Source organism: Callospermophilus lateralis, chromosome 4, assembly GCF_048772815.1.
Source record: "Callospermophilus lateralis isolate mCalLat2 chromosome 4, mCalLat2.hap1, whole genome shotgun sequence".
Classification (NCBI taxonomy): Eukaryota; Metazoa; Chordata; class Mammalia; order Rodentia; family Sciuridae; genus Callospermophilus; species Callospermophilus lateralis.
The window spans coordinates 130,266,203-130,290,394 of record NC_135308.1 but is presented as its reverse complement, the minus strand read 5'-3'; the positions used below and the strand labels follow the sequence as shown (position 1 = coordinate 130,290,394).

The 24,192-nt window shown below is 31.5% G+C and overlaps 1 protein-coding gene across 1 annotated transcript in view; it reads right to left on the bottom strand.

Moving 5' to 3' along the window:
* Positions 1-24,192, bottom strand: part of Ptprq (protein tyrosine phosphatase receptor type Q) — a 199,963-nt gene that overhangs the window by 121,806 nt on the left and 53,965 nt on the right. Inside the window, exons 18-25 of the mRNA XM_076853152.1 lie at positions 16,086-16,246; positions 15,702-15,847; positions 10,641-10,809; positions 8,839-9,129; positions 8,335-8,610; positions 7,812-7,963; positions 4,815-4,956; positions 2,498-2,767 (exon numbers count right to left, since the gene is read on the bottom strand). Coding sequence (XP_076709267.1) covers positions 2,498-2,767; positions 4,815-4,956; positions 7,812-7,963; positions 8,335-8,610; positions 8,839-9,129; positions 10,641-10,809; positions 15,702-15,847; positions 16,086-16,246 — 1,607 coding nt within the window. The remainder of the gene's footprint in view (positions 1-2,497; positions 2,768-4,814; positions 4,957-7,811; positions 7,964-8,334; positions 8,611-8,838; positions 9,130-10,640; positions 10,810-15,701; positions 15,848-16,085; positions 16,247-24,192) is intronic.

The following is a 24,192-nucleotide window of genomic DNA, read 5'->3' as shown; positions in this document are numbered from 1 at the left end:
TAAGGTAAAGCAGCCCTGGGTTTAATTACCAGAGAAGAAAGAAATAAAGGAAGAAAAGAAGGAAGAAAGGAAGGAAGGAAGGGAGGGAAGGAGGGAGGAAGGGAGGGAGGGAAGAGGAAAAGGAAGGGAAGGGAAAGGAAGAGAGGAAACTTAAGAGCCATAATAGGAATTGAACTGATAAGATCTAACAATATGTAGAAGAAATAAGGGAAAGAATCACATAAACAATGAGGCTTGGGATCCAACTTAGTATCAAGAATAAACACAGAAAAATAAGGAAAATGACATTTCATGTAACATATATTCCTTTTTAAATCCATGTAACATATATTCCTTTTTAAATCCTTTTTAAATGCTAACCCAGTTCCCAGCTAAATTTTGCCAACAATTTGTGTGCATGAGAAAGAGACAGAAATAGAGGATAAAAAGTAAGAGAGAATAGAATAAATGGATGTAGTAATGTTGGAGACATGACATTAAAGTAAAAATGAACAGTTAGATCCCTGAAAAGAGGAAGGTGAGACATCCTGAGAGAACATATCTAGAGGGCATAATAAAGATAAGGGTGAATTTTGATGTGAAGGACACCATTAAGGTTATTAGTAAAAGAAATAATAATATCAGATATAAATGAGAGAATGCGTAGACTAGGTTTAGAATGGGAGCAAAACATTTTTAAGGAAAATGGGCAGAATTTCACCAAGAGACACACTGAAGACGGTGGAACAGCTGGGACAGTTATAAAGATTAATTCATTGCTGAACAAGGTAGAATAATTTCTGTTTTTTCCTAACAACATCCAGCAGCGATCAGATTGAGGAAAACAATCAGTGGGATCTTCTCCATTAGCAACCCTCCTGGAAGACAACTCACAAGGACATGATTTGAGACCTAAGAAGCAGGAGATGGTGTCATTGACATGTAGACATTCCTGCCTGGAAAGGGAGAACATGAAAGTGGAAGGACAATTTCACTGGAAAGATGAGAAGGAAAGGATGCACACCTAGATATTGAAGCCAGAGAGGAGACAGGCTATGTCCTATAATTCTGGGTTTACAGTTTCAAGGGAAGAAACATGAGCAAAATTGGGGACACAGATTTCACAAGAGGGGACAGGTTGAAAGAGGTTTCTAACATAAAGGGACTGAGGTTTACAATAGAAAGGGACTGCATTGTATGTGCCAATTCCCACAATTCCTAATAGGGCTGGCCATCCAGGGAAGAGGTATTATCAGGAAAGAGTCAGGTTTTAATTTAGGTGAGCAAGCAAGAAATGGTAGAAAGTAGAAGGAAGAGGGAGATTATGATAGGAAGGAGCACCATAAAGGAGAATGAGTTTCTTCTAAACTAGAGCTTATGACTCATTCTGTAGGCAAGTAGATGAATAAAGGCAAAAGAAAACAGATAAAAGCAAGTCTGATCCTGAAGCCAGGGAAGCATCTAAAATTATTCTACATAAATATTTTTTTAGTGATGTAAATTATTTATTTCAATATATGTTCTTAAAAAAGCTTTCAAATGTTCAAAATGTTGTAAATCTCAGGCTTAAGATAATGGGTCTCAACTGGAATTATTAAATAGCAGTCATATGATTTTTTAAACCATAATTGCTTGAATTAATATGTATATGAAACACATTAGCATATAACATTATGTATAAAACATTTAATATAATTTCTCAAACAGGAATTTTGAGCTGTAGTGATCACATAGGAAGGTAGAATATGCTTAAGGTTGTAGAATCTTCTCAATACAAAATTTCATATGTCTTTTAATGAGATAACTTGCTTTTTTACTAAATATACTTACAAGTATGGCACAGTAGAATAAACATAATTGCAATTAGTGACTTGCTTTTATAATAGAGTACCTTCTTTTCACAATTAGAGAAATATTCTCAGAAATGCATTAGTTTGTTACCTTAAGTATCTGCAGTTGTTTCTACCAGTGGATAAGCAAGCTGGTGGTAGGTAGGAGAAAATTGTCATTTAAAACTTTATTTAAAATTCCAACCAGGCCAAATTATAGTGAATATCCATTGGTCATAGATCTTCCCACTGGATTAAGATATAGTTTATGTATGCCAGTGAGTATAGTACACATGAGTTCTAGGATCAACTTTATTGTCAACCATATTAGCTCTTACCTGACACTGTACTTTAATTCTTCACCTTCTTCTTTTTCTACAAAAATAATTTTTTAAAAATATCCCAACTGAGAAGTTTGCAAGTTCATTCCTTCTTTTATATTATAATAATTTACATTTACAGAAACATAATAAGACAGATTTTCTCTTTTCCCCTCCATTCAGTCTCCCAGTGCTGTGGACAGGTTCACTGTGCTACACAGCTGGACTCAGGTAGCACAAGGGCTAGGGCCGCACTTGTTGCATTTTTAATATTTGTTCCGTGTGGGTAGATAAAAGTGCTGCAGCAGTAAACAGCACTGACTAGTGCACAACCCCGTCCACCAGTGCTCGACACCTCCCATGAGATACCTGTTTCAGGTGGTGTGCTCACACTACAGGTGTTCTCACTGCCTTCCCCAGCCGATGTCGCAGCTCTTATTTTGAAGACATATGAGGTGTTTGCAAGAAGCTTTACAAAAGTGTATGTGTGATTTTGGGAAGAAGCTTTTGCAGAATTCCTTTCCGCCATTATTATATAATGCGTAATTATTCCATTTGCTTTCTTGGGAGGATCCCATGTCACTAAAACTGACTGCCAGTTGCTTGCCATACACTGCAGATTCTGTACAACATCTGGAACTTAAGAGATAAACATATGTCCCAAAGTTAAAATTAATACCTAGCATAAAATAGAGTAAATAATTTAATTATATGATGGTTAGATGAAATCATGTTTAGGAGTGCAGAAAGAATAAAAATTTGAAGGATCATCTTTTCAATGCTCAAAAAGCTCTTTAGATAGGCTGAATCAAATGCTATTGGCAGACTTTCTAAGCTATCTTGTTAATGCTTAAAATACTGAACCAGTCACTGAATATTTGCCAAGGTCCAAGAAGCAATTACATTCTCAGATTCTCAGAAGCAACTGAAGCCCAGGTAGTAGTTTTGATGCCTGTTTTCTTAATCAGAAAGGTACAATCTTACAGTATCTTATTATGCAAAATATAGATATAGGTTCCTCCATAATGGGACACATTCAGGTTTTACAGTACTGGAAAACCCATAATCAATTTAGGGGACTTGGTTTTATACTGGGATTCTTTTTTGGAAGAATCTTGAGAACCTAATTCTTAAGCATTTTAGAAATCATCAATGGAGATATTTAAGCAGTCCCATGTTGTTGTGGGTTTCCCCCCCTTAAAACCTCTCTGAATTTTCTTGAACTCAATTTCTCAATAGTCCACTATATCTAGTTGACCTATCTAGTTGACCTAGATGAGAAATAATACTCAAGTCTTCTAAAGTGACTGCATATTGGAGACCGGTTACTCCTCATGGAAATGTCCAACAGTATACCCTAACAGTATTAATAGTATAACTTTTATCATTAGAGTAAAAAGAGAATGGTAGCAGGAAAATTAGTATATAGTTAATGTATAGATTGCAAACTATAAGTAGCAAAATAATATAACTTCTTGTCATTAGGTAATTTTCAAATAGTGGTTTCAAGAATACTCAAGAAATCTGTGACTTGCCTACAATTCTTCCTGATGGACTAAATTTATCTCTTATAAACCTTTCTTCCTCTTCCTCTGTACGATAAAGACATCAGTAAAGAAGAATAAAGTTAGGAATGTTTGAATAAAGAAAAGATCATTTCTAGGATGATTAAGGCCTCAGTTCATCTAAAAAATCATAGAAAAGCTCAGAGGTCAGATTCAAATCTAGACACTGATTCAGAGCTTCCACTATGAATACCATTTATTTGACTAGTCTTATAGGAATGATATTTTTTTAAAAAAAAAGACTTAGGTGTTCATAAGTTAATGCAAAAATTATTAATTCATCAGTGAGAGGTCTCTGGTTTCAATTTAGAGATTCACTAAAAAGAAAAAGTGCATCCAGAGATGCTAAAAAGAAATGACTGGAACAAGAATTTGCACTCATTCAATTATCATTGACACAAGATAAAAGGGTGAGGAAGAAACGTCCTTAAATATAAGGCCCATCTGGTAGAAATAAAAGTACACTTTTAAGCCACCATTAAGTAGGTCAAAAATAAAAACTGTTGAGTCCCCACACAAAGGCAAAATGCAGCACAAACCGGCACAAGACCTGCAGTAGGTAAATTGCTGGTGAATTAGGCCAGAGAGGTATTTCATAGTCCCTGAAATGTTACAATGATACTGTGGGAAAATAAAGGGCTTATGTAGTGACTCCTTCTTCTCAAATGTCACACTCAATCATTAAAGAAAATCATAGAGATGTTTCATAAAAATCAAAATCATCATAAAAACTTAGAACATAAAAACTTAAAGTGACTGCTAGTAAATTTCTCCCCATCTTCCCAACTATTTCAGATAATCCAAAGAATTAAGTAATTTTCACAGATGTCCAGAATCTTACTTTGTTACAAAACTAGTCTTATTTCAAATTTCTCAGCTCCAAAGGGAAAACTATGTTTATATATATAGTTAACCTAGATGAGATACACACACACACACACACACACACACACACATACACACACACATATGATTTCACCAACAAAACTCAGTCTATCCTTAAAGCACTGAAATTCAATTTTCCTGTGAGTGAAATATTGAATAATAAAACTATTGAATAAACTGAAAGAGGAGAAAAAACATGTTAATTATAAAAGAAAATATTTCAGCTTGTGTCTAACCTGATTCTTGGGTTGTGAAGTTTACTACATTACTAAATTGATTGCCATTTCCAACTTTTGTAAATGCAGATACACTGACAGAATAAGTGCTAACTGGTTCCAGTCCACCAAGTTTCGCTTCGGTTTGAAAACCTGAAATATTCTGAAAAATGGGGGAAAAAAAGATTCTTAGTCATAATGTGCCAACAAAAATTTGTTTGTAACTAGAAGAAATATTTTAATATAATACAGAAATCTTCTATATTTAGCCTATGAGTTAATGAGTATTTTAATTAAAATATAACAAATATCAACATTTTTTTTTTGGAACACAGGGTGTGCTCAGCTTAGCCCACAAAGATAAATCAGGCAGTACTCTCTTTGTCTTGAAGAACCCCACAATTGTCATTTTTAAAAAACTAAAATATTTTATTTCCATCTTGTTTCTCTGATTTTTACATGGAATTATATACTCATTATTTCCCCTAAATTTGCTAAAATCAGACTTTCAATTTTTAAATTCAATTTGTGCTCGATCAGCAAATTGATTTTTCCTGAATTTATCTAAATTCCTTTTTAATACACACTAACATGCCTATATAATCTAATTCAATCATCAACTACTGTTTGTAAGGTACTAGGGATAAAGCAGTGAATAAATAAAATCCCTGTTTCCATGAGCTTAAACTAGGAGTTGTCCCAGACACCTCTGAAATTTCTAAATTGACACAATTGTTTTAGAAAAATGAGGAAAAGAACAAAACAGTTATCATAGTTGACCAAAGAAGAATATGAATTATCATAGAAAAATTTACCACTCACTGTCAAATTTTCATTCAAACATAATGATTCTAACCAAAGAGAACCATTAAAATGAAACAATTATTATTACAGAGACAAGACAATCTCCTAGGTAGTAAAAGTTTAAGAATATTAAATTATATCTGTCAACATATAAAACATGTTGGTTGTTTATTAAACCTTTCATTAGCAGAAATTCAACAAGAATATTAGGTTTTGATGCATTTACAATTATAGTCACATTTTTAAAATAATCTCTAGTGGCATACATTGGGGACTTACTGCATCACCTTATTTCCTCTTGTTTTTCATACTTACTACTTGCAAATCATATTGATAGATGACCTGGAGATTTTAAATACATGTAAGACATGGTCCCTGCCATCAAGGAATCTTTATATTACCTAAAACAATCTACAAACAATTGCTGACTGAGAAGAAATTAAACATACAACAAGTGAATTCCAATTTTAATTAAAAGGGTATGTACCCAGAAAAAAAAAAATGAACCCAACAGATTACAAAGCAAGGGTATGAGAGTAACTTTTGGGTAGTCACTCACTATCTCTGAGTAACCTAAGTTACCTATTGATTTATTGAGGACCACTGAGATAGCAGTACCATTGGGAATGATTCTGAAAATTATTATTCCTCTACAAACCCACAGATAATTTAAAAGAAGAAAATAAATTATAGAAACTGATACTGTTAGGATGCATAGGTAGATGAAAAAGAAAGAAACACAATGGAGTGGAAGCTAGGTAGAGGAAGAAAAGCAGATGTAGTAAACTGAATGTTAAAAAAGGAAAGAACAGCATTAGAGTATTAAAGCACATTTAAAGGAATTTTAAAGAAATTAATATTATGAAAACCAATGTAAGGGAAAATGTCTTCTATAAAGTAGTTTTCTTTGGGCATGAAGTTTTAAGTAGCTGCACTTACAACTTAAAGAAACTGAGTTTTAGGAGGTTAGGCCATTTCCCTAATGAACCCCAGTGAGTCTCAAAGGCAAGGTCTGAACCAGGTAATGTGAGATCAAAGCCCTTGCTTTGCCACTCTGTTAAGGGTATCTCCTTTGGAGACTGCCATTCTAAGGAGATACAATCATACACATGCAGCCACACTTCAGTGCACATACACAATTATTCCAGGCATGTGAATACACAGAGAAAATTATTATTTTTCCCTTTTGATATTTCCCCATAACCTGTACAGACAAAGGAAATTTTAAAAATAGGAAAATGTTGAGATTGAACCAGAGAGTAGGTAATAGAAAGTTATAGGTTTCATATAATTAATATAATTTCACACTTCTGGGAAACAGATTCTATACTATGGAGTCATGTAATTTAAATTCTCCCTAGCCTATTGGACTTTAAAATAGTATCTTGTTCTCAAGAAAGAAAGTCATTGTTATTGATGACAGACTTTAATCACCGCTTTTGATTTTTACTATTCACTTTGTAAACAGCACATGCTATAAAAATGATTTACCATAATAACAAATTATAATACATATAATATTGGACAAAATGTTTACTGTGTACTTTCTGCACTGCTATTGTTGTAATCAAGTAAGAATATTCCAGGACTTCATTCATCTTTGAAGAAAAATAAGAAAACTTTCTTAAATGTTAATTAATTATGACATATTTTGGCAATTAAATCCTAGCAATCACATGTACTTCAGATGCTTTGTTAAATAGGTTCTTTGGGGCAATTTTTACTGATCCTGGATCCTAAAACATAGAAAAAGGAAGGGATATTTAGAGTTATAGATGAATTAGCAATGAAAGTAAAAGAATAAGAATTTATCTTAGATCATTGAGTGTAGTATCATATGCTATCAGGAAAGATTATCAAAGGTGTAAATGCCAAATGAATTTTTTAACTTTTATATATATATATATTGCATTTCACAATAGATTTTAAATAAGCCAGAAAAAGATTACTATATACTTTCCAGCATTAACAAAATGGTACAATTAGTTCTTAAACTGTAGATATCTAAAAGCTACAAATTTAAATATATTGCTCTAGGAAGTACACAGCTTATGTAAATGCTTTTTGCACAAGCATCTTTTAAGTTTTAGGAAACAAAAAAAAATTTGAAAGGTTGCCATTGTTTAATTTAAAAACAGCCAATTTTCCACCTACATGTCCAAAATTCAATCTCAGAATTTTTGAAATAAACATATACTATTAGAATCAACCTACCTTATAAGATATAGTATCACTTTCATGTTCATGAATTTTAAGACTGTATATTTTAACAATACCGCCTGGAAGAGGACTGGGGCTCCATTTCAGCCATACAAAGTCTGAAGTGTAGTTGATTAAAGTCAAATTTTGAGGAGGTGCTAAAGGCACTGTAGGAAAATACATCATAAAACTTTTATTCATAACACTTGTAGCATTGAAATTGCATTGTGACTGTAGCTTCTTGAAAACACTAAATTAAGAAGGATTTAGAAAATGATCATATTTTTAATTTCAGAAACAAATACCATAAGTAATTATATTTTTGTTCTTGGAACATAATAGCTCCAAAGTAGCTTTAAACAGAACACATAATTCTGACAATTGAATTAGGAAACGAAATTTGGCAATGTAGATGAAAAATTGTAAGCCTGCTACAAATCAACAATCAAATATTCTTTCATTTTCCACTCTGTTCCTTAGATCAAGAGAAAGTACTGGAACAATGAAATCATTTGAAGGAATGTGGATTCCGGCTTACCTGACTCATCTGTGTAAAAGAAAAGAATACTGGGGGGACCGAGTCCTTTAACAGTTCTTGCAGCAGCAAAAAAACTATATAACGTAAATGGTGAAAGCTCTTCCAATATTATATAGTTATCAGAAGTAATAAAAGAATAATTTTCATTTGGTCCTTGTAAAATTAAGTCATAACTTATTATTGCACCATTTGGCTTTACTGGGGGATCCCATGATAGGAGAACTGAGGTAGAGGAAAGGTTTTTAAAAGTGTTGATTATTGGTGAAGTTTCTGGGACTATAAAAGAAAAAGAGAATAATAAATGAAACAAAAGCAAATTAGCATTTTAAAAAACTTCAATTATAACTGGACTTAATTTTTAAGTTTAGAACATGTTTATTGAAAGGCTCATTACTTGAGAACAAACAGAATCTACATAGTTGTAAGAATAATGCTTCTTATAAAAATCAATATAAATAAAGAGAACAATAGTCTGATTAATAGGCAATAAAAGGTCTAGCCTACCATCTTCTTCAGTTTTGATGAGTAGCTGGGCAGTATAGATATCAGAGAATCCCTTTTCTGTTGATGGAGTGATTTCTAATATATAATCAGTGTATTTTTCCAGATTATCAAAATATATGCTGCTGTCATATGTAACTAGAGGTGGTTTCCCATGGCGAGGAGTCTGCTGTATATTCAGTGAAACATAGTAGAAGACTAGACCATTTGGGTGAGACGGTGGGACCCAGCTTACATTTATCGCAGTTGATGAGATAGACTGGTAAGTCAGGTTTCCAACAAGCCCTTCAGGTACTATGATAGGTAATGAGCAAAATATAAAATCATCAGTTACCCTATGCACAAACTGAGTACAATCATTGAAATGGCATCTATTACATGACAGTTCTTACATTATTATTTAAATGCAGATGTGGTCAAACATTGCCTATATAAAATACCCTTTAATAATTATTTGAGAATTATTCAAAATAAACACTGCCATCATTAATATATGAGTGAATTATTTTTATATAATATTTTCTTGACTTTTCTTTCCTGCAACATGGACTGTGTGTGAGAGAGAGAGATAGAGAAAAGAGTAATGTGTGTACATTTATTTTCGAGTATTTAAATATTTTGGTAATCTGTGTTGTCTAAATAATAGTTAGCTTTTTTCTTCTAAAGATTATACTATTGAACATATGAGGAAACATACTCAGTAATAAGTGACTTGCTCAAGGTTATACTAAGGTTTTCTGATTTCAACTTATAAAAGTTCTAGTTCTCAGATATCAGCTATATTCTGAGACTCAACTTTATTAATGTAAATTTGAAATCCCACTTGGAGCATTGTACAGTAAATGCTTATTATTTATGGTGCTATAATTATTCTTGTTAAAATATTATACATTCCAAAAATCTTGGGAGAGATCTGCATTTAAAGAATGCCTGAAATGATATTGACCACATATTATACTAAAAGCATTATTTCTAAAGACTTTTTAAATTTACATTTCCATATATTTATTGTATTTTGTTGACCAACTTGTCAACTATTCAAAAAAGATTTTTTCCAACAAGGTAAGCATTCATTTCTCATGCTTATAGAGTCTGTCAACTTATGACTTCCAAATAATACATATGGAATTTTACTGTCATCAGAAACATAGGTGAATACCATTTATCAATAGGAGATTAATCTTTAAAAATAAACAAATAGCCAACAGAAACAACCACAAGAGAAATAGGCAATGATCCACTTATTGTATTGTCACAACTGAAACCTAAAAAAAATTAAGAGCTTCAATCATTTTAGTTTTCTGAATACTCAGTACAAACAGGATTCTGCAGAAACTGCAAATAAGAAATTTCTATTGAGTTAAAAAATAAAGGCTATTCGGAGTATATTAGTCACAAAAACAATAAAAGAAAAGTGCTGCATAAAGTCCAATGTGGATTCAAAGTCTGGAAAGGAAGCAAGTTGCTGGAGATTAAAAAAAAAAGTCATTCCTAAAGCAGATGGACAAATATATTAACGATTAGAAAATTCATCCATGCGTACAGAAGCATTATTCATTTCTATAACGGCAGGCTGTGACACATTTTGAAGTAATAAAAGCAAGAAAAAGCTAATGAATGGATGGTAGCAGTTTTCATGAAATGAAGGGGCTATTATTTTTATAATAGTTCTCTTATATTAAATGAATTTTCAAATTCTTATAATGAATAAATATGCCTAAAAAGATTTTATTATCAAGACGTGAAATAATCACAAAGTTTTAAAGTAACTTAATTGATATTAATAATTTTTTTTAGTTACGTACTGTCTTGATCTGTGTATACTTGAATAATGTCACTGCTTTTATTCCCATTTCCAACTGAAGTACTTGCTGTTAACCAAAATGTATAGTAGCTGAATATTGCCAGTTTATCTATTATTGCAGAAACGGTCATATTGTCAAACTCATTGGTTACTTCATAGAGTGTAAAATTCTGAAAAATAAATATATTGTTTTAAAGGTTCAGAATATGTTTTTGATGTACTTGAATGTTTTAAAAATAATTATTATCCATGAATTGATTCTCTCTTACTTTAATATACTGTTTTAGGAAAATCAATATAGATTATTTTCATTGCAATAATTAAGCTGGAAATACATTTGCTTTAAAAGAGAAATAGATGCCAATCACAAAAATTACAAAAAGCAAAGGTTTTCTCTTATAAGTGGATGCTGATCCATAATGGGGGACATGGGAAAAATTGATAAGCTTTGATGGGGCAAAGGGGAGGGAGAGGTGGGAAGGGCGTATGGAGGTAGGAAAGATGGTGGAATGATATGGACATCATTCCTCTAGATACATGTATGACTGCACATATGTTGCAACGCTACATTATATACAACCAGAGAAATGAAAAGTTGTGCTGCAATTGTGTACAATGAATCAAAATGCATTCTGCTGTCATATAAACCTAATTAAAATAAATTATTTAATTAAAAAGAGGAATAGATGGTAGAAATTTTTCTTCTTTTTTGATTTTATTTTTTGATATTTATTTATTTATATATGACAGCAGTGTGCATTATAATTCTTATTATACATATACAGCACAATTTTTCATATCTTTGGTTGTATGCATAGTATATTCACACCAATTCGTGTCTTCATACATGTACTTTGGATAATAATGATCATCACATTCCACTATGATTAATAGCCCCATGCCCCCTGCCTTCCCCTCCAACCCCTCTGACCTATCTAGAGTTTATATATTCCTCCCATGCTCCCTCTCTCCATCTCACTATGAATCAGCCTCCTTATATCAAAGAAAACATTTGGCATTTGGTTTTTTGAGATTGGATAACTTCACTTAGCATTATCCTCTCTAACACCATCCATGTACCTGCAAATGCCATAATTTTATTCTCTTTTATTGTTTGGTAATATTCCATTGTGCATATATGCAACATTTTTTTTAATCCATTCATTTATTGAAGGGCATCTAGGTTGGTTCCACAGTTTAGCTATTGTGAAATGTGCTGCTATAAACATTGATATGGCTGTGTCCCTGTAGTATGCTGTTTTTAAGTCCTTTGGGAAATTTTTCTTTAAAAAATAAATATACCAAATAAACTTTAAAGCTTATATTGGTAATGAAAGTGAAAACGCTGTAACTGTGCTGATCAGTGGCTGTTTTCCTTATGAAACACTTAAGTACTTTTCAAAGTATTCACTGTTTTTAAACAAGTTTGGAAATATAAATTTTTAAATTTTTTCCTCTCATTAATTATAGAGGAATTATGAAAGTGTTTACCTCTTTCTATAAACTCAAATATTTATTATTATGCATCTTTAGTGAGCCCTCTTTGTTCTATAATTTTGGAGAGCAAAGGGAAATCAAATGTACTCTCTAATGTACAGAATGACATATTTAAGTTCTCATTCCTTATAGTTATATTTATCCCAAAGATTTTTTTTAATATTTAAGGAATTCTTGCAATTCTTTTCCTTCTGGTGAAAAATTAAAAACAAATCACACAATCAAACAAAATGAATTCTAAAGTAAAGGAAAATAGATTTTTAAAAGCACATCACAAATGAGTATGAATAATTTTATAATGATGTATTTATACTAAGTAATCTGAATCATCCCAACCCACATGGAAAGCTTTGAGTCTTATAGACCTTACATTCAAGTTCTGGCAGGGAAGCCCTCAATAGATTTTCTACTTCTCTTCCCACAACTGTAAAAAGCAAATAATTATCTCCACTTACAGAGAGCTTTGAGGATTATATTACAATGAGGCACATAAAGCAATTAATACCATATTTGGCACACAGAAAAAACAATAATGGCAATTAGTTTTGTTAAAATAACCAACAATTTATAATCAATTTGACTAAATGTATAGACAAGATGGTTCTGAATTTTATCCAGAAATTACATTCAATAAAATTTTGTTGTTCTTTTCCTAGTTTGAGGGAAGAAAAGAGGGAATGAAATAAAGATTTACTTCAATTTTTTGGTTAGTTATTTTGGAACAGCCATATTAAAGTCATATAACAACACACAAAATAAGATGTATAAACTTTAATGCCTTCCAATATATTTATTTTATATATGAAATAACTGGCTAATATAAAGTATCACTTAAAAATATTAATTACTTAGAATTTCTTGGTATAAATTTTAATTTTTTATTTTTGTTTGCTATTTGTTATTCTAATTACCTATAACATTGATGACTTGAATAATAAATAATTTTGAATCAACCAGAAGTCCTGTTGGGTTGTGTGACTCAGCATGCATAGACATGCAATAAATTTATTAAATGAGATCAATTATCCAGATTATTATTTAATTCATCTATTTACTTTTGTCCCCAAAATGTGTTTTGGTCCTAATTACCTTAATTAAGGATTATTCCTTGGTTTATGTAAATACAGTCAGAAAGTATTTAGTAAAAGCTTTCAAATTTGATTAATTAATCAACCAAAATTCACTTAGTGCTTTTTATATAAGGCATTTTGCCAGGCACACTGAAAAGACATGACATAAATTGGTAGTAATTAAAATGGACGAGAGTTAATAATCTATACAAAACAGTGCATGACAAATAAAGAAAGAACAAGATGGACTGCCAAGTAGTGGTAGAAAGATTAAGTTCCCCAAGATAATAAGAGGGAAAGATCACTCCAAACTCAAGTGTTCCAAAATTATAACTAAGTACTGAAAATGTTTGTCAATGATAATAATTTTATATTCTTTCTATTAAAATGTTTATTGAGCATTAAAGCTGTGTATGGGTCACTTTGTTCCAGGGAACATGAGGGAAAGGAAAGATAATGTCACATGTTCTTTTTTTCAAAGTATTGCTACCATGTAAGGGAACTAAGAGAAGTAGCAGATACCTGCAATAGGAGTTAATATGACTTACTCAGCATGAGGTATTCTACAAATTCTGTGGGGAGGGGAAAGAAGAGAAGAAAGAACAAAGAAAAAGCTATAAATCTATTCAGCTATACAATTCTTGCTATGAGGAGTTCTTCTACAAACCCCAAATAGAAAATCAGGTAGCAAAGATGTTGATGCTATTTTTAACAATAACCTTAGGAATACTTTAAAGCAGGAATGAACTTGAAGCAATATGAGACTATACTTCTCAAGTGCTTTAACATCATTAGCCTGTGCCCTTTTGCAGCTGTCACACTTAAAAGCATTCTTAAGATTACTTAAAAGATAACATGTTCTAAGACAAATGAATTGCAAAAGGGATCATATTATATACCAAGTTTGAATATATAGGTTTAGAAAAGGATGTTGAAACCATAGTTAGATGTTTATACTTGATTATTTAGATGTGGACAAAGAGAATCAAATATAATCATGTTTAAACTGTAAGCAAATTGTAAGAGGCAAACATGGCTAAGATGTAGAACTATAGAAACCATTTTGCAATGCTTGTTAAATGTATGAAAGAAGAAAAATTGCAATTTGAATGCCTTTTATGATATAATGAATATTGTTAAAATTGTATACAATACTGTGGTGAAAAACTGCCTCACTAATCTCCATTTTGTCTTTCATAAACAGAGCAGAACAAAAAGGAATGATAAAAATTATTTGATGTAAAACAGAGAATAAAACTAGACCCTTCCTTTTTTTCTGCTCTTAAGGAATTTGTTTTTAAAATTTGTACAATTAAATATATTTCTATATCTGCATGTCTTTCAAAAGTAGTTTTTATTTTGGCATGAAGTTTTAAGTAGTTGTACTTGTACAACCCTAGCTTTAGAGGGCAGATTGCAAACACTGAACCAGCCTCTGGACTCATTTTTTTCTCTCTTCTGGACTAGCCTGAGATGGCTTGCAAAATTCTGCCCTTACCTATTCATCAGCCTGTAATGCATCACAGTGGCACTAAAGCAAGCCTTGCCTAATCCCAGAGGTTGTCACTCACAAGCACTGACTCTAGGACTAATCTTGGATTGTCAGGCACAAACAGGATTAGACAACTCAGAATTACAAAGTTCTATCTCTACTCTCCTGTTGCTTAAAAAGATACAAAGACTTGCCACAATCACAATCAACACGCAGTCAATAATTTCTTAGTAAAGTAAATATTCTATAAATGGCAGAATTTCTTCTATTTTCAAAATTATTTTCTAACTCTTCCCACCTTTGATTCAATCACAACAACTCCAATTTTGTCCTTTACAGAGTTCTGTGAAAAATTAATCTGATAAATACTATAATTCTGTGAAAAAAAATTGAAAATATTTTTCTAAATTAAATGAATTTGGGCTACCATGACTATCATCATATACATCCCATAAAGTGCCCACTATAAACAGTGCAAGCCTAGAAACTTAACACCACAAATTTAAAATAATCACATTCCTAGGATCTTCATCATATCTGATTTTAAGCAATAATAATATTATAATAACTATAACATCTTGACCATAATCAAAAAATTTTTAAATGAAGAAAAACACAATCATATCCAAACCCTAAAACTATTCATATTGTAAACAAACAAAGTGAAAATGTGTTTTTAGCTATGAAAATAATAGAATAAATAAAAACCATTAACACTAAAAACAATTCTTGGAGGAAGTATAATTGAGGGCCATCTATACATATAGAATTTTAAATAGGTGGCATCTTCATTTTTATTTAAATACACTTAACACTGATGTAGACATGGAGGGGTGTTGAAATGCATCTAATACATTCTCCACCACATTTTTCCATTGGTGGGAGTTTTATAAAATATGTCTGTGCACAATGATGAATGTAAAATAAGTAAATTTCTTTACCACGGCAAGTCTTCATTAACAACATAACTAAAGAATGTAATAAGAGAAAATTCAGTTCTTACCTGAATAAAAGTACCTGAAGTATTTCTATAATAAACAGAATAATATTGTATAATCCCATTAGGCTTTGAAGGAGGTGTCCAAAAGAGAATTATTGATGAAGAACTGAGATTTACATAATGAACATCTCTGGGAGGATCACTGGGTGCTGTAAAACAAATAATTGAACAACAACAACAACAACAAAAAACCCCTGGGTTCCATCCTAGGGTCCACAAAAGAAAAAGAGAGAGAGGGAGAGAAAAAGAAGAAAGAGAAAGAAGAAGAGAAGTACGAAAAGATGATGATGGTGACAATAATATGCATTTATCACTCAAATATTTTGATACTGAATGCTTTTCTAAGCACAATATTCTTAAACTTGGCTTCTATTCATAAGAACTCACCTCCCTCTGGTGTTCGAAAGTTAATGATATTGCTTCTTGTTTTTCCATCACCAAATCTAGTGCTAGCTGTTACATAGGCACTATATTCAACATTATAGTCCAAATCTGAAAACTCTAATGATGTTCCAGATACATTAATGGTTTTTAATGATGATATATCCCTGAGAGAGAAAAAAGAATATTATCTGCATAATTGGCTTTTAAATTAAAAATTTCCATCTACTTTTTAAGCACAAGTATTTCAAACGTAAGTAGCATTTATGTATAGAAATGTATTAATCTAAATTAATAGGATAACGATTTCACTTATCCTAAGATACGAAAAATAGTGAATTTCAGAATACTTTAGTGAATTAACTTCATTTGCTTTCAAGTACATTTAGTAATTCAATCAAGTGTTAATAACATGTTCATAATTACAGTTTGGGCCAATTTTAATGGGTCTCTAGGAATACTGTGTATTCAAAGTAATTACAGCATTCCCTTTCATACTAATGGTTTACTTGTTCAAATATTTATTCTTTTTAAATGTCAGCAAAATCTTACTTATACAACTGATTGTCAAACAAAGCCATCTTTCATATATTGTATAAAAATGGCATTAACTTCAATCAAAAAATCATAAATACAGTTTAGTAGTATCTAAAATAGCAAGTCTATGGGCTCTCCTTTACTTATTTAATAGAAATGATATTGAAAACAACATATGTATATCATACAGGAAAGAATAAAACAGTTCACATCTCTGACTCAATCAAAATCTTATAGGTATTTAAAAATGGCATGCCAGAAAAGAAAATAAGTCAAATCAATATGAACGCAAAACTTTCCAAGTAAGTACCAAAAAGTCCCCCAAAAGAATGAAGTGCTGCAAGTTATTTAACACTACAACTAGTTTATTTTAGTCACATTTGCTCAGTTTCTAGAGTTTTGAATTGAACACAGATTACTATCTAAAAACAAGGAATGAACGTGTATATAGTTGTGCTAAAAATGTACATCTAAAAAAGAAATACACATTTTAGAACAATAAAATATTATAGAATTTCAACAAGGGAATATTATCAATATCACAGAAAAAGAATGTCTCATATAATCTCATATTTTTCTTTTCTGGAAACACAAGGCACCCAAAAAGTAACTGGTTATCCTTTCTAAACAGAAACACTATTTCTTTACTCCTTAAATATCTAAATATGGAAATCCTTAAGAGGAATAATAGATTTTACATGAAATAAGGGTAACCACCAAGAGATAACACTTCAACCATGGTTTTACTATTGCAGACTTGCCAATTTACTCCAAATACAAGTATTGTTATCTGTAAAATAGATAGCTTAGCATGGTGAGAAAAATCTTGGATTCAGAATCTACAACTGGAGACAGGTGGGATTAGCCAGGCCATTCAGCAATTTGAAACAGTTTCATTAGACACTCTCTTCCAAAGCAGTAGGGAGAGCTTTCTTTGACTTCATTGAGATCACAGAAGAGGAGCTTTTAAAATTCTTAGTGCTGTAGCTGTTAGTTTCAGAAAAAGATGCCTTGTCATGGAAACTTGACCCAATTCTGCACTGCTGTTGTTCATAGGTCACAGTCATCAGAATACTGCAGAAGAGCTAATCCAATTCAGATCTTTAAAGCTATGATATTAGCTAAAGTAATCTAATTGCCTTATGTCTATTTTGAAAATTACTCTTCAAGCATATTTTACAATGCACCTTACCTCAGTATCTTCTTGCCCTGATTCTTCACAGCAAAATATTACAGATATTGTACAGATATCTGGCTACCATAAAAAAAATTTTTGTTCCGTAGATAAAGCAGAATCAAAAAAAATGCACATTAAAATAAACTTTGTCTCAAGTATTTAGATATTATAGTAACAAGAAGATAGTCTCAATAAATTTTCCTTATAAGAAACTTAATAATTTATTTCAGTAGACATAAATCGATATACTTTATACATCTATTCTGGTTTGCCATAAGAGATAAGATAATCCTAGCAAAAAGTTTTCAGATACTAATGCCTTATAAGTTTGGATTTTTTTTAAAATTTTAGAATTGTGATTGATATTCTAATAAATGAGATAGAAGAAGATCTGAGCATAAATAAACTTTCAATGAAATAGTTCAGAATATATCTTTGGCTTGCATGAAATGTTCTGTCATAAAACTGAGAACTAAGGGGAAGGGAAAAGAAGAGACAAGTGAACTGTCACTGAGGCTCCCTCTCCATCTTCCTTGTTCTGAGTATCTGTTGCCCCAATGGTGGTGACACAGAAACCTGTAGTCTAAGGCATGAGATCTCCCCTCTCTAAGGAGCCAACTAGGGAGCAGTTCAACAGCAGAGAGGGTTCACTCCCTCCCACACATAAGAAACCCAGCTGAGACACTGCTGTGTTGAGCTGTACTCTTGGGATTAGTTGGTTAGTTTTAAAATCTGTTTTGTTCTTAATTGACTTAAAATATTAGAAAAGAACTTTCATATGTTCCATCATCATGCTTTATTTTCATATATAAAAATGTATGTTCTGAACCTTGATTTTCTTTCTCTTATGTTAATAAGAAATCCAAATCATTATGTTTTTATAACTACATAATTTGGGGGTATTATAGTTTTCCAGTCTTTCTTCTAAAAATTAACTTTTAGGAGGTTTCTCTTATTTATTTATTTAGCTATTACTAACAATGCTGCAGTAGGCATCCTTCAAAAAATACTTTTCACAATAGTAACTTCATTTCTGCTTGTTAAGTTGTGTGATTGTTAAGTCATATGGACTGATACATCCTTTATTTTAATGATTATTGCTCCAAAATGATCATCATTCCAAACTTTAAATTATTATTTAGAGTCACACCAATAACATATGAGAATACATATTTTGGCAAATTCTTCATAATTTCTGCAGATCTAATTGACAAAAATTTAATTTGCGCATTCCTGACTATGAGTCAAATGAAATGTCTTCTTATATATCTATTGATCATTTGTCGTTCCATTTTAAAAATATCTACTCAAACATTCTCTTTGCTGTCTTCTATTGAAGTCTTTTAAAAGGAGAAGAGTATATGTCCAAATTAGGGAGGACCAATCTTTAGCCAGTGCTAAACATAGATGACTTCTCTGCTCCCTGTGAACTTAAGAGATGATATTGTGAACTCTATATTCAATAAAACTTATTTAAATCTACTTTGTGCCTGGCAAAAGTAGCAAAAGCAAAAAATAAAGAGAAGCGGGGTGGAGAGAGAAAACAATAATCAAAGAAATCAGTTAAGATCAAAGCAGAGAAGAGAAGACTAAGGCACACCCCAGGATACAGTAAGCTGCTCACTGGGGAGGGAGCCTGCAAAGCCTGAAAGTAGAACAGGTAGCTGAGTGGGGGAGGAAGCCAGAAGGCCCAACTGACAAAGTGATTTTAACTCTTAGTCACAGACTGTGTGAAAATGAAAGGAATATAAATGTTATACAATACTTAATTTCTTAAAATATTTCACTTTTCAATAAATGTTAATACTAAGAAAAAAATTAAGGGCAGGCTTCATTGCCATCATTTAACTGATTTAATATTAAACCTCAAAGACTATTCTTATAACTTGGAAATTTAATTTGGAAAATCACAAATTTGGATTACTTTGACATTATTTTAAATAAATATAAAAAGATTTTTTTGTTGTTGTTTTTGTTTTTTATCTTCACTCATAGAAGAAAATGTCTCATACCAAGAAAATGTCTTATGTTGGGAAAAAATTTAGTCTTTGAGATGAAGTTATTTACTACTTAACATCTTTTTTCCTCAAAAAGGCAACCACATTTGACATCGAGGTCAAAAAGGAAAAGTGGAGAATAAGAGCAATTTCTTTGCTTTACCAATTTCTTTGTTCATTTCTTATAGTTACCATGATAAGTAACAACTGTGTAGGAAGGAATCTTGAATATCCAAGCCAATGGGAGAAAAACAAATTTCCCCACTGCTAAAGTATGAATATGTGTGGTTTCCTACACAAGGTTTGAGGCTCTTTGAAAGGGCATCATCTTAATTATAATTCATCATTTAATATTTTGTTTCATGGAGGTAATCTAACTTGATGATATCCATTCTTGTATGCTTCTATGAATTTATTTTTTTTAAATTCTCTGCCTTTATCTAAACATTATCTAAACATCCTATTTTAATCTTTTCATTCACTAAATACTGATCTCCAAAGTAAGGAATATCAACATTCAGGGCTGGTGTTGTGGCTCAGAGGTAGAGCACTCAGCTAGCACGTGCAAGGCCCTGGGTTCAATCTTCAGCACCACATAAAAAATATATAAATAAAATAAAGATATATATATATATATATATATATCTACATACACACATTTATATGATATATATAAAGAATATCAGCATCAGCATTCAATTACTGAACTCTATCGAACGATTTTCTTCCTCATATGAATCAGTGATTCACTAATTTTCATGCCCTATAATGAAACTGCTCTTTCATGTTACACCTTATTCTAGAATAATAATTACTTATCACAGTTTGGTAATATCAGTGTTAGTAATAATGTATTCAACGGCTCCAAACTAGCCAGGTATGGAATGTTCCAAAAACTTAGAGACAAGGAATAAGGATTCAAAATACATAAAAAGATATTGTAGAGAGATTTTATCACCTGAGAATGGAGGCAAAGGTTAAGGATGTACATGCGTTGATAGGTTTGGAGAACAAGTTGTTGGGGCAATAAAGTTTGAGATAGCCACCTTCATTTTCAGTGCAGAATGGAAGTTGAGTTACCTGCTATCAAAGAGGTAAGAGGGGCTGGAATATAGAGAAAATAATTTGGACAAATTCTAAGGAAAGCAAGAGGAAAAGCTCATCAAAACCAAGTAAAATGAATTTCAGAGGCTCTCAAAGTTCAGTAAGGATGGAAAAAGCAAGACGGAGTGAATATTATATCATATTTAATTAGTGAATGAATTTTTATTGAGAGATTGTAATATATGTACCATAGTCTATGATGGGAATATGAAGGTGAAAAAGACTCTGCCTCTGGTTTGAAAGGTTTACAGTCACAGTTAAAGGATGTCATCCCTACTGGGCTCAGAAATTTGTGTTAAGGATGTCAGAAAGTGAGTTATTGGATTAATATAGAGTTATTAACTACCACTGCTTTTCTGAAGTTCATATGCATCCAGGTTTTCCATTCCTTTGAAACTTGTAAGTTATAACTCACTAGGATTTTGTGATTTTACTCAAGTTTGAAACTTTGTTGTCAAAGTTGTTCAAAATAGCCTATTATCTTTTCATTTTTAAGTAGCTGTAGTTATGTTGACTTCTTCATGAATAACATTAACTTGTGCTTTTCCTTGTTTCTCTGGATCAATTTCCCCAATTACTTTCTCTCATTATTGTTATATTTATTTTTTTTATTATAGTTTAAAAGCTATGTATTAATTTTACTTTCTCCTTTTGTAAATTTTTAATTTCAATATAATTTAATTTCATATGGAATTTATAACTTAAATGTGATTATTAATGACAAGCAGGTAATTATTGGTCTTTTCTTCTCTGATTGACTATTTATTCACTCTTGTACAAATGGAGACCAAAGCATCATATTTGATACTTTAAAGCATTGTGTACTAACTAATGAATACAATTTTATGAGGAAGAAGACTCACTTTTAGTAAACAATAACTATAAAGGTATAGTATAATGATGAGTAAATAATTTTGACCTAAATTGTATTTAAATCTATAGAAGTTTGACAATCATTTAGCAAGGTTTAAATAGTACAAATAGATCTCAAAACACTTTTCTATTGAGAAATTAGGTTATGGGTTCAATAAATATAATATAAAATTAATCTTATGAATGAAATCAAGAAATAAGAAAGACATATTTTCCTCCCTAAATTTGCCAAATACAGTAGAAATTTTTTTTAAAAAATTTCTAAAAAGCCAAGGTCATGCATAATGCTTAATGTGTAATAAATCTTAAAATACAATCAGTGGTGGATTGTCTGCTAATAAAAGCATTCTAAATTATAATCAAAAATATGAAAAATTGAAAAAATACACCATCCAAGTGGTCATTTTTTGTTGTTTTTTGCAAATCAGTGCTCTCTCAACTTATTTAAAGTCATTTTCTTTCTTTTTTTATTCAGTATTAACAAATACCTTAACACAAAATTAATTTCTCATAACAAGACTTCATTTCTCAAAGACAATCCTGCTTAGGACTCTACAATTTAGTTAAATGATATCAACCTTAATCCTTGCTTTAAAATATAAACATGTGGATTTTGTATTAACCTAAAATTTAGATTATTATTATTCCTGGTCCTTACCAAAGAATACAATTTCAAACCATCTGCTTTTCAATTACTGCAAAACACTGGAAACTTTGGTTATAAAAAAAAAAAAAGCTGAGGAATAGGCAAACCTCTAGATTCAATTATGATTCTAGCCTTCAAGCAAGCAGAAGCTACAGAAAGCCATCCCTAGAATGCATTTGATCATTACTTTCTGTGAAATCACCTTTATTTAACTTTATACTTTGGGAGAAAATTCTTATTGCTTTCCAATTCTCTTTCTGTATCTCTACACAGAATTCACACAAATCATATTTGGACTCATAAATCCAGTTGAGTATTAAAAAAGTTTTGAATTCCAAAGTATGGAACTAGTTCTTCAGCCTAGTTTCATCCAACTAAAATCCTTCATTCTCGAAGTTAGCCTCCCTATACTCAATAATTATATAAACACCCCGCTGCCCTAAATTGGCAGTTCTGGATTCTATTTCACACCCTCTCTCCATAGCTTTTGATTCTCATGTGGGGATCAATAAATCAGAGAAAGCATACACAGGATGAAACATATAACTATGGAAATCCAAAGTACTAAGAAACCTAAATTAATATTGACCCAAACATTAGGATGTGCACCCACATGATCGCTTCTCCAGATTGTTCATACTCTGCTTTAGAAATTGTATTGAATACTTCCTATATGCCAGACAATGAACCAGTAACTAATGATAAGGTTTAGTCCCTATTCCCCTAGAACTTACCACGTAACTGACGGGTCCTTATTAAACAAGAAAATACGAATGGGTTGAGAATTATAGAAAGAAAACTAAGCTCTTTCAGGATTCAGGTCTTCATTAGAGTAATACCAGTAGTATATTCATTTTTTGTACTATTCATATTATTTAAGAAGGAAGTGACTGAAATAACTCAGTGACAAACTTAATTCTTAAAAATAGAGCAAAAAAATAGAAACACACACACACACACACACACACACGTAAAGTGGGGGGAGAGAAATGTTAAATGACTCTTAGTACTATACAGGATTTTAATTTTTCATTTAAACCTTGCACCTAAACATCATATCTCTGAAGAAAACATCCCAAGGCCATTTGATTATACTCTCAGCAAAATCCAAATTACTCATTCTGGCCTCAGAACTCCATATATTTGGCCTGTCCACCTCTAAAGCTTCATTTTTTCCCACTTTTCCTGATATGATTGAGTTCCTATATCCATCTAGTATATCCCCGGCCATTTCAGTTACATGTATCAATGAATTCGCTTTTTCTTAAACCAACTTAGGATGTGTCCAGTAATCAAAACTAAAAAGAAACCTAACTGCTATTAATATTGCTCTATTCTCATTCTTTTAATATTTCTTCAAATGTCTTAACCCCAAGTTTTTCCACTATCTTTATCCCTCTTCCGCTAATAAGCTCTGCCTTCTCCATATCCAATTGCAGTAACAAATAATACAACTGGTTTGACATTTGAAACAGTATAACTTTCATTCTCTCATAATAGGTAGCGTCCATTACCCAATGCTGACCAATAACAAACCAGTGATTTTTTTATAGAAATATCACTTATAAGTTGATACAATAAGCTTAGTCTTGTTACAACTCTGTCTTTACCAAATTAAGACTTCATTAATCTTATAAGTATACTGCCAATTTTCTAGAACAAATGCCAATTATAATATTTATTCCAAAGACTATGGAAAAAGCAGGATTTAGGGATAAGACAGACCTGGGTATGATTTCTGACTGTCAATTTCAGTTCTGTAACATTAGTAAATCCTTA